The sequence below is a fragment of the Heterodontus francisci genome, chromosome 43 (genome assembly GCF_036365525.1).
Source record: "Heterodontus francisci isolate sHetFra1 chromosome 43, sHetFra1.hap1, whole genome shotgun sequence".
NCBI lineage: Eukaryota > Metazoa > Chordata > Chondrichthyes > Heterodontiformes > Heterodontidae > Heterodontus > Heterodontus francisci.
Genome location: NC_090413.1, coordinates 24170760 through 24188434, shown reverse-complemented (window position 1 = coordinate 24188434; position 17675 = coordinate 24170760). Strand labels below are relative to the sequence as shown.

The 17675-nt window shown below is 44.6% G+C and overlaps 1 protein-coding gene across 2 annotated transcripts in view; it reads left to right on the top strand.

The window, feature by feature from the left end:
• notch3 (notch receptor 3) overlaps nucleotides 1-17675 on the top strand; it is a 360298-nt gene that overhangs the window by 328716 nt on the left and 13907 nt on the right. For both annotated transcript variants that reach the window (XM_068021188.1, XM_068021187.1), the window contains 8 exons: nucleotides 917-1049; nucleotides 2197-2448; nucleotides 3922-4034; nucleotides 5423-5976; nucleotides 6786-7133; nucleotides 8048-8196; nucleotides 9232-9448; nucleotides 13968-14070. In XM_068021188.1, coding sequence (XP_067877289.1) covers nucleotides 917-1049; nucleotides 2197-2448; nucleotides 3922-4034; nucleotides 5423-5976; nucleotides 6786-7133; nucleotides 8048-8196; nucleotides 9232-9448; nucleotides 13968-14070 — 1869 coding nt within the window. The remainder of the gene's footprint in view (nucleotides 1-916; nucleotides 1050-2196; nucleotides 2449-3921; nucleotides 4035-5422; nucleotides 5977-6785; nucleotides 7134-8047; nucleotides 8197-9231; nucleotides 9449-13967; nucleotides 14071-17675) is intronic.

Sequence of the window (17675 nt, the reverse complement as noted above, 5' to 3'; positions counted from 1 at the left end):
ACTATTGCCTAGTTTATACTTCCCTGGTCATCTCCAATCTGTTAACTGGAATAATCTATCACCGAATTGGCAGCCTGCACATTTTGCCCTCCAGAGTTCATGCCACCCTGTGTCAGCCAGATGGGGGAATCTCCACTGTATTCACTTATGATGGAAATAAATGCTAAAAAATGAAAATTCCAATTCGGACCAGCATTAACTATCAATTATCACGTGTTGTATATTGATTTGATTTTTGTTCTTTCTGCCTGTTTTAAGGTATTTCTGTTTTCTTGTACTCTGCATTTCTCCCTTCCATGGTTGAGACATTAGTGCCATGGGATCTTTTACATTTTCCTATTTCGACGAGGAGCCAGGGGAGTTTTCCTGGTGTCCTGGCCAATATTTATCCCTCAATCAACATCAATAAAATAGATTATCTAGTCATTCTCTCATTGCTGTTGGTGGGAGCTTGCTGTGCACAGATTGGCTGCTGCATTTCCTGCATTACAATAGTGACTAGACTTCAGAAAGGTATTTCATTGGTTGTGAAGCACTTTGGGATGTCCTCGATCGTGAAAGGTGCTATGTAAAATCCAAATTCTTTCCTCTCTCTTCCTTTGTCTTTCTTTACTTTCCTAACCATTATTAAAGTTTGGTAGATAGGTGTCTGCCTGAGCTGCTCCTTATCTGCTCACCAGGGTAATCACTGCCCCCAGCATTTCTGTCTTCCTCTCAATCAAGAACCTTAAGGCACCCCATTTGGCAGTCGGGAGCTGCAGGTGCCAACGCACGCAATCCCACTCTGGCATTGTGCCTGGGACTGTCGTCCTACCATCAAGTGGCAAACCATCAGAAACATCTCTGTCCATCAAACTGTAAAGAGTTGCATTTATCGCGTCAAAAGATGAATTAAACTTTGACCTCTTTCCCTCAGTGCATGCCGGGCTACAAGGGGAAAAACTGCAAGCTGGAGGTGAATGAGTGCGAATCAAATCCATGCCAGAACGGAGGCACTTGCCTTGACCTGATTGGCCGTTACATCTGCTCCTGTCCACCAGGAACTCTGGGTAAGTGTGTTTGAATCCATGCGTAAACGGGTTTGTAAATAGGAGGCAGGGGACTGTTACTGACAGAAAGGTAGGAGGTTATTATTGAGCTCTACCAAAAGCAGTGTTACACAATAACAAAGAGCAAGAGCAGAGTAGAAAGGATTTGGGTTGTGTAAATTGTCCACTATTTCCGGGTTAACTGAGGATTAAATGTATAATTTAATGTTGTTCCTTTGGCCTCTGGAATCTGAATTGACCTTGGTTCCATTTTCCACCATTCTGATGTCAGACTCTTTGAGATGAGATTTTCTGAGCAGCAATATATCCAAATCTAACCACTGGAGTTAAATTGCCACCAGAAACAAGGCGCCCATATTGAAACTGACCACGTTGTATTACTGGGAGAATATTCTGGAGAGATGAGAACCTTGTTACCTTACACTTGTACAAGCTAGACCTACCCTGTTTCCCTTGGTTGAGGAGTCCATAACCAGGGGGCATAAATTTAGGGTAAGAGGTTTCGAGGGTAAATCTTTTTCACCCAGAGGGTGGTGGGGATCTGGAACTCACTGCCTGAAAGTGTAGTAAAGGCAGAAACCATCATAATATATAAAAAGTACTAGGAAAGACACTTGAAATGCCATAATCTACAAGGCTACGGACCAAGAGCTGGAAAGTGGGATGGCTACATGTCGGCAAGCATGGTCATGATGGGCCAAATGGCCTCTTTTCGTGCTGTAAGTTTTTATGATGCTATGATTGAGCCCACCTTCCTGTGGTGAAGAAGTGCTGTAACACTGCAGCAGGGAAATAATAATGTTAAATATCAGCAAAATTTAGATAATATAAGCTTGATTTTAAAATGCTACACTTGAGGGATACAAAGCAAAAATCAGTTGGGAACTTTAGCTCCCATCAAGAAGAGGCACCATATTTGGATAAATAATTGCCAATCCCAGGGAGTTCTTTACATATGAGATTTGTAGGGTTTCATGTAAAGATTATACAGCAGGATAGCTGGTGTGAATTTCAACCTTAGTCTTCTAGTCAACTCACCTCTGAACCGTTCTCATTCTACTCATCCTCAATTCTCCTACAGCTTGTATGTGAAGTCTTTGCTACAATGCTTCAACTGTCTTTGACCACTTAGAATTATCTTTCTCAGGTGTCCTTTGTGAAATTAATGAAGATGACTGCGGCCTCTCTCCCGGCACGAATGTGCCCAAGTGTATGAATAACGGTACCTGCGTGGACAGAATCGGAGGCTACACCTGTCACTGCCCACCAGGGTTCACTGGCGATCGATGTGAAGGTGACATTAATGAATGCCTGTCAAACCCTTGTAACCCACAGACGACCATTGACTGTATTCAGCTGCCTAATGATTACCAGTGCGTGTGCAAGCCTGGCTTCACAGGTCAGTGAGATAACTGTATCTAGCATGGCACTGATTTAAGATAATTTCTCCCCTGCACAGTCTCTCTGGCTCAATTTCCCAAATATCTGTGACATTGCTCACCATTTTCTGTCTCATTTTGATCTAGTCTGTTGAATACACCCATAAGTGCATTCCAATCCAACCAGTCCTCATCTCTCTTTTTTCCTGTTTCTTGCTCACACCACAGAGTTGTTTGGAATAATCCAGTCTCTCATTGATACACAACATACACTTCTTAATCCAATCTCTCTCTCTTTCTCTCTTTAAAGCACTTTTACATTACACACTTGCTGATGTCCAATCAGTTGCTCTCTGAAGATTAAAAGCATCAGATTACCTGTAATGCTGTGGCACTTATGAACTCTGCCAGGTGACTTGGCTCTGCTTCTGCTCAGTTTCTAATGAAGATTGGTATCCATTGGGAATGTAAAAAAGGGGGGGGGGGGGATGTGGATGTGGCAGTTCACCAGAAGGTCAGTCTCTCAAAACCAAAGCACTGTACACAGAATTTACACTAGCAAAATAGGCCATTCAGCCCAACTATGCCATTGTTTATGCTCCACATGAGTTTTCTCCCACTCTAATTACTTCATCTTACCCTGCCGACATATCCTTCTATTCTCTTCTCCCTCCTGTGTTTATCTAGCTTCCCCTTAAATGCATTTATGCTGTTTCCCTCAATGACTCCATGTTGTACCAAGCTCCACATTTTCACCACTCTTTGGGTGAAGACGTTTCTCCCGAATTCCTTATTAGATACATTAATGACTATCTTTTATTTGTGATTCCTAGTTTTGGACTACCCCATAGGTAGAAACATCTGTATATCTACCCTATCGAACCCCTTCATGATTTTAACGTCCTCAATCAGGTTACCTCTCTGAGTTTCTCTAGAGTAAAGAACCCAACCTGTTCAGCCTTTCCTGATGATTATACCCTGTCAGTTCTGGTAACAGTCTTGTAAACCTTTTCTGCATTTTCTCCAGTACCTCTATATCCGTTTTGTAATACGGAGACCTGAAATGTGCATAGTGCGTCAAGCATGGTCTAACAAAGGTCATATACAAAGTTTAACTTAAATTCTCCGCATTTCAATTATATTCCTTTAGCAATGTACTTTGTTTGCACTTTCTATGGCTTTGTTAACCTACCTTGCTGCTTTTAATAATTTTGTATCTGGTGTAGAAGTAAAGAAATGAAAACATTTGCGAACCTTTGTTTGCATAACTCTGCAATGAGATGACTTTGCCTTAAAATGTGAGTATGTTGTGTCACACTTGTGTGACACTTTTTAAGCAAGTAATTATGATGCAAGGTTTCCGTGACTGCTCCCTCTGCCTGTGATGAATGATGATGACCCTTCTTCCTCTGCAAGTGCCCTTTGACCACCCCCACACCTCCTCCCACGACAGCTCAGTTCATCCTGTGTTTTATTTTCCTCTTCTACCGTAGGCCGCCAGTGCCAAAGTGTCATCAACATGTGCGAGTCTCAGCCCTGTCAGAATGGCGGACACTGCAAAATCACTGTTAACACACCGCTCGGCTATACCTGCAAGTGTCAACCGGTGAGTGCCAATAAAAAATATTGATATTGTGTTGGAAACCGTCCCTCTCCAGTGAGATGTGCCACTTCCCCTCCTCTTTCCCCACCCCATTCCTGATTTTTTTTTTTCTTTTGCTTATTTTTTTATTGGAGAAAGTTTTTTTCCAATGGCCTTTACCCCATGGGTCTGTCTGGAAACTTTCTGCTCAGCTGTGCTGAGGTGGGGTAAGATTACAATTGGCCTCAGTGCCCGTGAGTGGGGGAGGGCGGGGGGGTGATCAGATAGGGTTCCTGCTCCTGGTTGCTGCTTACAGCTCTGGTTGCTGGATGAGGACCAGATGAGTATCAGTTGGAAACGTCTCTCGTGCCCAGTGGTTAACATCACTAATTATCTGGATTCACCCAGGAAGAGTAGCCACTTGAACAAGGTAGCAAAGGGCCGCCAGTCTCTGTGAACCTAATAACCCAGCACGACTTGGAGAAAACAGTGATGAGAAACAGAACCTGTACTTTTTTTTTTTTCCTTCTGTCATTCTCGGCATGTGAGTGCCACTGGCAAGGTTGGCATTTATTGCCCATCTGTAGTTGCCTGTATTTGATACAACTGAGTGGCTTGCTAGGCCACATCAGAGTGAAGTTAAGAGTCAGCCACATTGGTGTGAGACTGGAGTCACAAATAGGCCCAGACCGGGTAAAGATGGCATATTTCCTTCCCTAAAGGACATTAATGGACCAGTTGGGTTTTTAAAGACAATCCAACAGCCATATGCTCCCTTTTACTGATGCCTGCTTTTTATTTCTGAATTTTTGTTTCAACTGAATTCAAATTCTGAAGCCACCAGGATGGGATTGGAACACACTTTTTCTGAATTATCAGAAGCCTCTGGATTACTACAACAACAACTTTAATGTAGTAAAACATCCCAAAGGTGCTTCACAAGAGGGTTATCAAACAAAATTTGATACTAAGTCATATAAGGAGATTTTAGGACAGGTGACCAAAAAACTTGGTTAAGGGAGGAGAGGAAGGTTTAGGGGAGGGCATTGCAGAGCTTAGAGCCTAGGCAGCTGAAGTCACAGCCGCAGTGGTGGAACGATTAAAATCAAGATATGGAGGAGGGCAGAGTTCTCGGAGGGTTGTCGGGCTGGAGAAGGTAACAGATAGGGAGGGACTAGGCCATGGAGGAATTTGAAAAGAAGAATGAGAATTTTTAAATTGGGGTGGGGTCTGTCCAGGAGCCAATGTAGGTCAGTGAGCCAAGGGGTGACGGGTCTTGGTGTAGGTCAGGATACAGGCAGCTAGACCAGTAACACAACTATTATGCTGTATGGCATGTTGCTTGGTGATTGGATGACTGTAAAGTGAACTCACTTGTGAGAGGATTAATAACCATTTGTTCTTTCTTGCAGGGCTACACTGGGCCAAATTGCGAGCGCAGTATTTTGACCTGTCGAGAGCTGGCCTGCCAGAACAGTGAGTTGTGCATCGAATCTCCTGTGGGAGCCCGCTGTACCTGTCCCCTAGGGCTTGCTGGTCTGGCCTGCCATCTTCCTGCCTCCACCAACAACAACAGCACCAGCTGCAGCAGCCGGCCGTGCCGCAACGGTGGCATCTGCAAGCCCAGCCGGCAGGTCCCCTTCTACCAGTGCCTGTGCCCGAAGGAGTTTGGTGGGAGTCACTGCGAGGTGTTGAGGCGATACACCCCTCCCATCAAGGAGCCGGCCTGCTCCTTCCAGGCGTGCCAAAGGAGGGCAGGCGATGGCTACTGCGACCAGGAGTGCAACACATATGTCTGCCAGTGGGACGGTGGGGACTGCTCGCTGTCAGTCGATGACCCCTGGAAGGAGTGCGGCTTTCAGGACTGTTGGCGCTACTTCAACAACAACATCTGCGATGAGTTTTGCAACAGTCGCGAATGTCTGTACGACAACTTTGACTGTCAGAACCAAGAGAGGACCTGCAAGTAAGTCCAGCCACTCGGGGATTGGTCAGCTGATCAGAATAGTGATTAATGCAGTTTAAGGTCCAGCCAGCTACAGGATTTGAAACCCCAGAGTTACTTAACTTCTATATTTTCTCTCTCTCTGACTTCATATCCTTATTAAGATCATAAGAAATAGGAACAGGAGTAGGCCATTCGGCCCCTTGAGCCCACTCTGCCATTCAATAAGATCATGGCTGATCTGATTGTGGCCTTAAATCCACTTTCCCGCCTGCCCCCCATAACCCTTGACTCCCTTGTAGATCAAAGATCTGTCTAACTCAGCCTCGAATATATTCAATGATCCAGCCTCCACTGCTGTCTGAGAAAGAGAATTCCAAAGATTAACAACTTATAACCCTCTTACTCTCTCAAATTGACCAGAATGTGACACTACTCCATAGTCTGGGCCTAAACCTAAGGCTCCTTGACTATTCTTGTGCTTAACCTTTGCCTTATAGCATTCTTGAGCACACAGTATTTACATAATGTGGCAATGTCCTATCACGGTTCTTGAAGTCTTCTCCCCTGCTGATGCTACACTTTTTATTTGCGCCTTCACCCAATTCTGAAACTGTTTTCTCCCTAGTTTCTCTTTTTTTTTTTGCTCCCTTTCCCCTGAACATACACACAGACACTCACATGACATGCACACACACTATTACATAGACTGTTTTATAAAGGACAAGAGCTATGAGCAGTGCCACAGGAGATCTGCTCCTCAGACCAGTGGAACAAGTGCTGCCTGGATTTTCTCAGTAACCTCAGTATGTGTTTTATTTTCACGGCAGCCCCCTATACGAGAAGTACTGTGCTGATCACTATGCTGACAAACGCTGCGACCAAGGCTGCAACAATGAGGAGTGTGGCTGGGACGGCCTGGACTGTGCCCCTGATGTACCTGAGCGCCTGGCTGAAGGGACTCTCATTGTCATCGTCCTGCTCCCACCAGACGAGCTGCTGAAAAGCAGCACCAACTTCCTGCAGAAACTGGGCTCCATCCTGCGTGCCACCCTGCGCTTCAAGCTTGACAGCAACGGCCAGTACATGATCTACCCGTACTATGGCAGCAGCTCCCGCAAGAAGCGCTCGGTGGCACTGGGCAGAGTGCCACGGGAGCTTGAGCAGGAAATCATCGGGTAAGAAGTTTCAGCATCCCACTTAGTTTTGGTTAAAATGGCTGGAGCTTGGATTCCCCCTCCACCCCACCCGTCCCCAACCCTGTTCAGGGAGACGATGAGCTAGTAAAGCAGAGGCCCAGGCCAGTGCCCTGGGGGCATGGGTTCAAATGCCACCATAGCTGGTGGAATTTAAATTCTATCAATTAATAAGTTGAATTAATTAATAAAATCTGGAATTGAAAGCTAGTCTCAGTAATATTTCCATGAAACTATCATTGATTGTTGTAAAAACACATCTGGTTCACTAATGTCCTTCAGAGAAGGAAAGCTGCTGTTCTTACCTGATCTGGCCGACATGTGACTCCAGACTCGCAGCAGTGTGGTTGACTCTTAACTGCCCTCTGAAATGGCCTAGCAAGCTGTTCAATTGTAAAGGGCAGTTGGGGATGGGCAACAAATGCTGGCCTTGTCAGCGACTCCTACATGACATGAAAGAATTTTTTAAAAAAAACAAAGCCTTCATACTGAGGTTGGTAGAGACACAGACATGGAGAAACCTGCAAGGGCACAGAAAGACCAGGGAGAGGTGGGAGCAGTAAGGGATGGGATAGACAGAGATAGAGAGGGGGTGTCAGAGAGGCAGAAAGCAGACTGGGCGAGAGAGGGGGGCAGCAGACAGGAGGAGAGAGAGGTGGGGATCAGACAGGGCAAGAGAGGGGTGGAGAGTGGACAAGGAGAGAGAGAGAGATGGGGAGCAGCCAGGTGACAAGCAAATTCCAGCTGGAGGGCATGAAAGTACCAGGCAGCCAGGGAGAATTTCAGAGGATACAGAGAGACTGTGCCTCATTCCTTGTTTAACTTCTTCTGTACGTTATTCCTTGATCTGCCCCATTACCTGTGGTACAGTCTGAGGTTGTGCTCTGTCTCGGCAGGTCAAAGGTGAATCTGGAGATTGATAATCGCCTCTGTCTCCAAGGAGCAGGTGAATGCTTCCCAACAGCAGAGAGTGCAGCTGCTTACATCGGTGCTTTGTCTGCAGTTGGTAACCTGCACTTCCCCTACCCCATCAAGGATGTTGACAGTAAGTATCTCGCTCTCTAATAACTTGAAAATATGAGTACAAATGAAACTATTCCCAATTATTTTCAGTTGGAAATCAAGGCATGGGTTTTGGCTCCATAAAACTTTCTTCTAGGTAAATGGCTACTACTGAGACAATAGACAAAGCTGGCACTTGGGAGAAGTGCAATGAATAATAAGTCAAGTCAATGACTGCACTTTCACTGGGTTCAGAAGTAGAACACTGTACATAAACGGGATTTATAGATCACAGCTCCCTGCATGTCTGGTTTATCTGAATGCTGCAGGAGAACCTATTTCAACTTGAAAAAACAAAAGACCATTCAGCCCATCAAGTTTACTCCTATTGCCTCAATCATGGGCTCTTCCCACCTACCCAAGAATTCTACGCTTACTTCCTAATCCATGTGTGAATTGAACAGATCTGCTAAATACCTCCCCAAACCTCAGTCCCCTTTCTGGACAGCTAACGATCCTTTTTAACTGTCAATTGAATTAACTACATTTTCTGGTAGCCTATTTCACCTAACATGTACCCTATGGAAAAGGAACAAATTTTTCACGTCCTTGCTCAAGGCTTATTGAGTTTGTTACTAAATATAGACCATTGTTTATGGTACTGTGGTCTCAATAACCCTTATCATTTTGCCTCCAAACTGCAATCTAATTCCCTTATTATAGCCCGTCTGTGAATCCTGTTTCCATATCTTCTACTGTGAGGGCATCGCCACTTCCCATCAGTGATAATTACAGATCTTCTTTTAAAAATCATCATTTTAACATCTTTGAGAGATTAAATGTGACAAGATAGAGGGTAGACAGTGGGCAAATGGTTATAATTTCATCGAGGAATTCAAATGGCCACATGACCCACTAGCATCTTTATTGTGGTGCTTCTTGGCATTATCTGAAACACTGAGCTAAGCGCCCGTCTTAATACTGGCTTTCCCCTCTCATAGCTTGGCGTCATGATGAATATTCTTCTTTGCCCCTGTCCACTCTAACACTTCTTTTGTGCTTTTCCCCCTCCCCCCAGGTGAGCACCTGTCACCACCGCCGCCCCCCATGAACCTCCTGCCGCTAATGATCGTCGCCGCGGTGATTCTCACGGTCATTCTGATCCTGGGGGTGCTGGTGGCAAGGCGCAAGCGGGAGCAGAGCTTGCTGTGGTTCCCAGAGGGCTTCACGCTTAAGAAGGACAGCAGCAACAAGAACAGGCGTGAGCCCGTGGGGCAGGATGCACTGGGGATGAAGTAAGGATCGTAGGCCGTAATTAGTGGAGCTTATCAAAATTGCCATTGAGGATTTTTACTGTGATCGGCCCTGGCATTCTCATTTTATTTACTGAGACAGTTAGGTGAAGGACCATTGTGTAGGTTACAGAGAGGAGAAAAGAGGAGGTACATCAAAATGTTGTGGTGAGGCGACCCTTAAGGTTGGATTTCGAAAGTCAAGGTAGTGAAGTGGCCCCAACCTTAAATTTTAGAAGCTAAGGTGGAGAGTTTGCAATTTTCAGGTTCATAGAAAGATTTAGTCAGGGTCTGTGTTCATAGAATCGTACAATTGTTACAACACAGAAGGAAGCCATTCGGCCCGTCGTGTCCGTGCCAGCCCTCTGAAAGAGCAACTCATATAGTCTTTTCCCCATAGCTCTGCAAATTCTTTCTGCAGATAATTATCCAGTTCTTTTTTGAAAGCCTCGATTGAATCTGCCTCCACCGCAATCTCAGGCAGTGCATTCCACTTCCTAACCACTCGCTGTGCAAAAATATTTTCCTCATGTTGCTGTTGATTTACTCTGTCCAGATCCCTCATAATTTTGAACACATCTATCAAGTCTCCGCTTAACCTTGTCTTCTCTAAGGAGAACAACCCCAGCTGCTACAGTCTGACCACGTAACTGAAGTCTCTCATCCCTGGAACCATTACTGCACCTTCTCTAATGCCTTCACATCCTTCCTAAAGTGTGATGCGCAGAATTGGACACAATACTCCAGTTGAGGCCGAGCTAGTGTTTTATAAAAGTTCATCATAGCTTCCTTGCTTTTTTTTATTTATTTAGAGATACAGCACTGAAACAGGCCCTTCGGCCCACCAAGTCTGTGCCGACCAACAACCACCCATTTATACTAACCCTACAGTAATCCCATATTCCCTACCAATTACCTACACTAGGGGCAATGTACAATGACCAATTTACCTATCATCTGCAAGTCTTTGGCTGTGGGAGGAAACCGGAGCACCCGACGAAAACCCACGTGGTCAGAGGGAGAACTTGCAAACTCCGCACAGGCAGTACCCAGAATTGAACCCAGGTCCCTGGAGCTGTGAGGCTGCGGTGCTGACCATTGCGCCTTTTGTACTCTATGTCCCTATTTATAAAGCCCAGGATCCTGTATCCTTTATTAACTGCTTTCTCAATCTGCTCTGCCCCTTCAATGATTTGTGCACATATAGCCCCAGGTGAAAAACTTGTGTGAATACTCTCAAAGGGTTCCACCTCCCTTTTTGAGAAACCAGGATGATTCCAGGTCTCAGGAGCATTTAAGTTATGAGGTAAAGTTAAGCTGTTTGAAAGAGGGCAGATCTTGAGTTGAAGTTAGTTTTGAGATTATAATGTGGGCTGATAAAGTTGATCTTAGCGAATTGTTCACAATGATGACTGGGTGATGAGTGAGGAGGGAAATCAGACGGAACTCTTTTCACTTACATCTTAATAAGTTTGTGGAATAGGATACCAGGGAAGACAATTAACATGGCCTGTTTGAATTTTGATTTTAAAGTCTTCATGTAAACCTTTAAACATAGTGTTACATGAAGATGTGAACATACAAATTAGGAGCAGGAGTAGGCCACTTGGCCCTTCTAGCCTGCTCCGCCATTCAACAAGTTCATGGCTGAACTGATTACTCCACATTTCCACCTACCCCCGATAACCTTCCACCCCCTTGCTTATCAAGAATCTATCTACCTCTGCCTTAAAAATATTCAAAGACTCTGCTTCCACCGCCTTTTGAGGAAGAGAATTCCAAAGACGATATGAGCATACGAATTTATAAGATAATGTAATTATAAGATAATGTCCCTTTAGTGTCTACAGAGAATTGCAGCAGTGAATCTTCACGCACTGTTTTAAATGCATTGGCGTGAGTTCCACACAGTGTTATGCGTCTTGTATGCAAAAATGCCAAAGCACAGGGCTCACCGTAAGCCCAGAAACAAGTTGGCTGGAATGTTTATTTGGTCATGGCAAGACTCTGGCCAAGCCCATTGGCAACCTGTTGCATCTTGCTTTGCTCTGATTGGTCACAAGGGTAACGGTTTAAGGGATGGGTATCATCATGGGCGGCACAGTGGCGCAGTGGTTAGCACCGCAGCCTCACAGCTCCAGGGACCCGGGTTCAATTCCGGATACTGCCTGTGTGGAGTTTGCAAGTTCTCCCTGTGTCTGCGTGGGTTTTCTCCGGGTGCTCCGGTTTCCTCCCACAAGCCAAAAGACTTGCAGGTTGATAGGTAAATTGGCCATTATAAATTGTCACTAGTATAGGTAGGTGGTAGGGAAATATAGGGACAGGTGGGGATGTTTGGTAGGAATATGGGATTAGCGTAGGATTAGTATAAATGGGTGGTTGATGTTCGGCACAGACTCGGTGGGCCGAAGGGCCTGTTTCAGTGCTGTATCTCTAATCTAATCTAATCTAATCTTGTTATCGTCGAGTACCAGTTTGGCTCTGTGATAAAACTCTTGAGTCAGGAGGTTTTGGGGTGCGGGCCCCACTCCAGGACTTGGCCACATTGTCCACGTTGAGCTTTCAATGCAGTACTGAGGGAGTGCTCCATTGTCACAGGTCCTAACTTTTGGATGAGATGTTAAACTAAGGCCTGTTCAGTTGGATGTAAAAGATCCCATGGCACTATATTGTAGAGTAGTGAGTCCAGTATTTGTTGAGCAGAGAGACCTTGGGGTGCAAGTATATAGTTCCCTGAAAGTGGCAACACAGGTAGACAGGGTGGTGAAGAAGGCATATGGCATGCTTGCCTTCATCGGCCGAGGCATTGAGTACAAGAGTTGAGACGTCATGTTACAGTTGTACATAACGTTGGTTAGGCTGCACTTGGAGTACTGTGTGCAGTTCTGGTCGCCGCACTACAGGAAAGATGTGGTTAAGCTAGAGAGGGTGCAGAAAAGATTCACAAGGATGTTACCTGGTTTGGAGGGCTTGAGTTATAAAGAGAGATTGGATAGGCTGGGTCTGTTTTCCCTGGAGCGAAGGAGGCTGAGAGGGGACATGATAGAGGTATATAAAATTATGAGAGGCAAAGATAGGGTAGATAGCCAGAGTCTGTTTCCCATGGTAGGGTGACTAGAGGGCATAGATTTAAGGTGAGAGGCAAGAGCTTCAAAGGGGTAAATTTTTCACACAAAGAATAGTGGGTATCTGGAATGAGCTGCCAGAGAAGGTGGTGGAATCAGGAACAGTAGCAACATTTATGAGGCATCTGGACAGGTACTTGAATGAGCAAGGCATAGAGGAATCTGGAATTAATGCAGGCAGGTGGGATTAGTATAGATAGGCATTATGGTCGGCATGGACATGGTGGACCGAAGGGCCTGTTTCTATGCTGTACGACTCTATAACGCCACCCAAACAGATTAAATAGTCATTTATCTCACTTTTTTTTGTTGTGGGACTTTATTTTGTGCATTGACTGGCATGGTTGCCTATATAACAAAAATGGTTACATTTCAAAAGTAATTCTTTGGCTGTAATGTGGTCTTGGGAATGCTGAGAATGTGAAAGCCACTGTATAAATACGGTTCATTCATTCTTTCTTCTGGCTTGGCCTCTTCTTGTATCTCCCACCCCTCCCTCCCACCCAATACAAAAGAAAACTTCAGGATAAAACAAGTTAAGCATTGCTTGTATATTAAAAGCAAAATACTGCGGATGCTGGAAATCTGAAATAAAAACGAGAAATGCTGGAAACACTCAGCAGGTCTGGCAGCATCTGTGGACAGAGAAGCAGAGTTAACGTTTCAGGTCAGGTCTGTACTAATGCTTTGTCTTTCAACACACCATTAACATATCTTTGCTCCAAGACCTTCTGGTCAGCTATTCTGTGACCTTGTCTTATCTACACCTTCTCCTTTGTTGTCTCTTGCCCCAGCCCCACTTTATAACCTTTTACATTTCTAATATTTGCCAGTTCTGAAGAAGGGTCACTGACCTGAAATGTTATCTCTGCTTCTCTCTCCACAGATGCTGCCAGACCTGCTGAGTATTTCCAGCATTTCTTGTTTTTATTGCTTGTATATTCTCCGCAAGTTAGTATGGATTCATGCTGGCTCTCACCAAGCACATGATTTGGACGATGAAAGGGTCAGAGGGATCAGCCCTTCCATTGTATACCATAGTTACCATAAGATTTGGACGAGAAGGCCTATCTCTGGTTTGTGAAAATATTTTGAGTTCTCCACTGGAGCATTACAATGTGCCTGAGTGCCCCTGGACTGAAGAGGAGCAAAAACATCCAGGGTTCCCCTTTCCCGGCTATTATCTCGTGTACTCTACTGGGAAGTGCATGCATTTGTATGTTTGGTTATGGGCAATGTCTTCCACTGAGAACCCAATGCAGCCTCATAGTGTGATTTCATCAACACTGTTGCTGTGATTTGTTTCAAAGAGTCTGTTTCTGGGCCCACAAGACTTGATGGCAGAGGACCTACTTTCACAGCAGTTTCACAACTGATGTCCTAATGTTTCTCACCAGGCACATCTCCAAATCCATGGTGGAGGAGGGTTTGATCAGCGAGCGGGACCTTCAGACCGAACAGTGGTTGGACACAGAGTGCCCTGAGGCAAAACGACTCAAGGTGAGGAGTGTCTCAGTTTCCTTGCACTTTGAGTTGTCCATCACAGCAGCTTTCTCCACCCCTGCAGAACTGCACAGATTATATAAGGTGTTTTCAACGGGATAGTGAGTGTTATGATATGTTCACTGAGTTTGAACATGCTCTTTTCAGCTCTAGGACCTAGACATATACATAGAAAATAGGAGCAGGAGTAGGCCATTTGGCCCTTCGAGCCTGCTCTGCCATTCATTATGATCATGGCTGATCATCCAACTCAGTTCCCTGTTCCTGCTTTCACCCCCATATCCTTTGATCCCTTTCACCCCAAGAGCTATATCTAACTCCTTCTTGAAAACATACAATGTTTTGGCCTCAACTGCTTTCTGTGGTAGCGAATTCCACAGGTTCACCACTCTCTGGGTGAAGAAATTTCTCCTCATCTCAGTCCTGAATGGTTTACCCAGTATCCTTAGACTATGACCCCTGATTCTGGACTCCCCCCACCATCGGGAACATCCTTCCTACATCTACCCTGTCAAGTCTTTTTATAATTTTATAGGTTTTTATGAGATCCCTCCTCACTCTTCTGAACTCCAGCGAATATAAGCCCAACCGACTCAATCTCTCCTCATACGTCAGACCTGCTATCCCAGGAATCAGTCTGGTAAACTTTCGCTGCACTCCCTCTATATCAAGAACATCCTTCCTCGAGATAAGGAGACCAAAACTGCACACAATATTCCAGGTGTGGCCTCATCAAGGCCCTGTATAATTGTAGCAAGACATCCCTGCTCCTGTACTCGAATCCTCTCGCTATGAAGGCCAACATAACATTTGCCTTTTTTGCCTATTGGACCCGCATGCTTACCTTCAGCGACTTGTGTACGAGAACACCCAGGTCTCGTTGCATATTCCCCTCTCTCAGTTTATAACCGTTCAGATAATCTGCCTTCCTGTTTTTGCTACCAAAGTGGATAACCTCACATTTATCCACATTATACTGCATCTGCCATGCATTTGCCCACTCACTCAACTTGTCCAAATCAACCTGAAGCCTCTCTGCATCCTCCTCGCAACTCACCCTCCCACCCAGTTTTGTGACATCTGCAAATTTGGAGATATTACATTTAGTTCCCTCATCTAAATCATTAATATATATTGTGAATATCTGGGGTCTTAGCACCGATCCCTGAGGTACCCCAATAGTCACTGCCTGCCATTCAGAAAAAGACCAATTTATCCCTACTCTTTGTTTCCTGTCTGCCAACCAATTTTCTATCCATCGCAATAGATTACTTCCAATCCCATGCGCTTTAATTTTACACGCTAATCTCTTATGTGGGACTTTGTCGAAAGCCTTCTGAAAGTCCAAATAAACCACATCCACTGGCTCCCCCTCATCAACTCTACTAGTTACATCCTTGAAGAATTCTAGTAGATTTGTCAAGCATGATTTCCCTTTTGTAAATCCATGCTGACTCTGCCCGATTCTACCACTGTTCTCCAAGTGCTCTGCTATAAAATCTTTGACAATGGACTCTAGAATTTTCCCCACTACCGACATCAGGCTGACTGGTCTATAATTCCCTGCTTTCTCTCTACCTCCCTTTTTAAATAGTGTGGTTACATTAGCTACCCTCCAATCTGTAGGAACTGTTCCAGAGTCTATAGAATCTTGGAAGATGACCACCAATGCATCCGCTATTTCTAGGGCCACTTCCTTAAGTACTCTGGGATGCATACCATCAGGCCCTGGGGATTTATTGGCCTTCAATCCCATCAATTTCTCCAGCACCATTTCTCTACTAATACTGATTTCCTTCAGTTCCTCTCTCTCACTAAGCCCTGTGTTCCCCAACATTTCTGGTATGATATTTGTGTCCTCCTTTGTGAAGACAGAATCAAAGTATGCATTTAGTTGGTCAGCCATTTTTTTGTTCCCCATGATAAATTCCCCTGTTTCTGACTGTAAGGGACCTACATTTGTCTTCACTAATCTTTTTCTCTTCACATACCTATCGAAACTTTTACAGTCAGTTTTTATGTTCCCCGCAAGCTTGCTCTCGTACTCTATTTTCCCCTTCTTAATCAGTCCCTTGGTCCTCCTTTGCTAAATTCTAAACTGCTCCCATTCCTCAGTTCTGTTGTTTTTTTCTGGTGAATTTATATGCCTCTTCCTTGGATCTAATGTTATCTCTAATTTCCCTTGTAAGCCATAGTTTGGCTACCTTTCCCATTTTATTTCTGTGCCAGACAGGAATAAATAATTGTTGCAGTTCATCCATGCACTCTTTGAATGTTTGCCATCGCCTTTCCACCATCATTCGTATAAGTAACGTTTCCCAATCCATCATAGCCAACTCACGCCTCATACCTTCGTAGTTTCCTTTATTAAGATTCAGGACCCCAGTCTCAGAATCAACTACGTCACTCTCCATCTTGATGAAGAATTCTATCATATGGTCGCTCATCCCCAAGGGGTCTCGCACAACTAGATTGTCAATTATTCCCCTCTCATTACACAATACCCAGTCTAGGATGGCCTGTTCTCTACTTGATTCCTCAACGTATTGGTCCAGAAAACCGTCCCGTATACACTCCAAGAATTCCTCCTCTACTGTATTGTGAGTAATTTGATTTGCCCAATCTATATGCAGATTAAAGCCACCCATAATTACAGATGTTCCTTTATCGCATGCATCTCTAATTTCCTGACCTAAGTTCTTTTCCAGCCTCGACTGATGGGACCAAAGTTTTCTTTGTCTATCTGTCTGCCCGACTGTGTCTCTCTCTGCTAGTCATAATTCTACATGAAATGTGATTGTCTCAATTCAATTCCATGCAACACTAAACAGCACTGAATTTGGGAATCTCATTCAGAAAGGACATCTGGATGACTGCTGTGGGAAATGTCTCAATGATGTAGTCAATGCCACTCTGTTAAGACTGGTACTAGTAAACAAAATTAGAGCACATGGGATTGGGAGTAATTTACTAGTATGGATTGAGAATTGGTTAACCGACGGATGTCAAAGAGTTGGAATAAACAGGTCATTCTGAGGATGGCAGGCTGGTACTAGTAGGGGGGAGCTACTAGGGCCACAGCTGGTCACAATATAGAAAATTGATTTGGATGTGGGGACCAATTGTAATATTTCCAAATTTGCTGATAACACAAAACTAGGTGGGAACGTAGGTTGTGACGAAGATGCAAGGAGGCTTCAAGTGGACTTGGACAGGCTAAGTGAATGGGCAAGAACATGGCAGATGGAATATAATGTGAATAAGTATGAAGTTATCTACTTTGGTAGAAAAAAAACAGAAAGACAGACTATTTCTTAAATGGTCAGAGGTTGGGAAGTGTTGGTATCCAAAGAGACCTGGATGTCCCTGTTCATGAGTCACTAAAAGCTAGTATGCAGGTGCAGCAATCAATAAGGAAGGCAAATGGTATGTTATCCTTCATCGCAAGGGAATTTGAGTACAGGAGTGAAGATGTCTTGCTGCAATTGTATAGAGCCTTGATGAGACCACACCTGGAGTATTGTGTCCAGTTTTTGTCTCCTTATCTAAGGAAGGTTGTACTTGCCACAGAGGGAGTGCAACAGAGGTTCACCAGACTAATC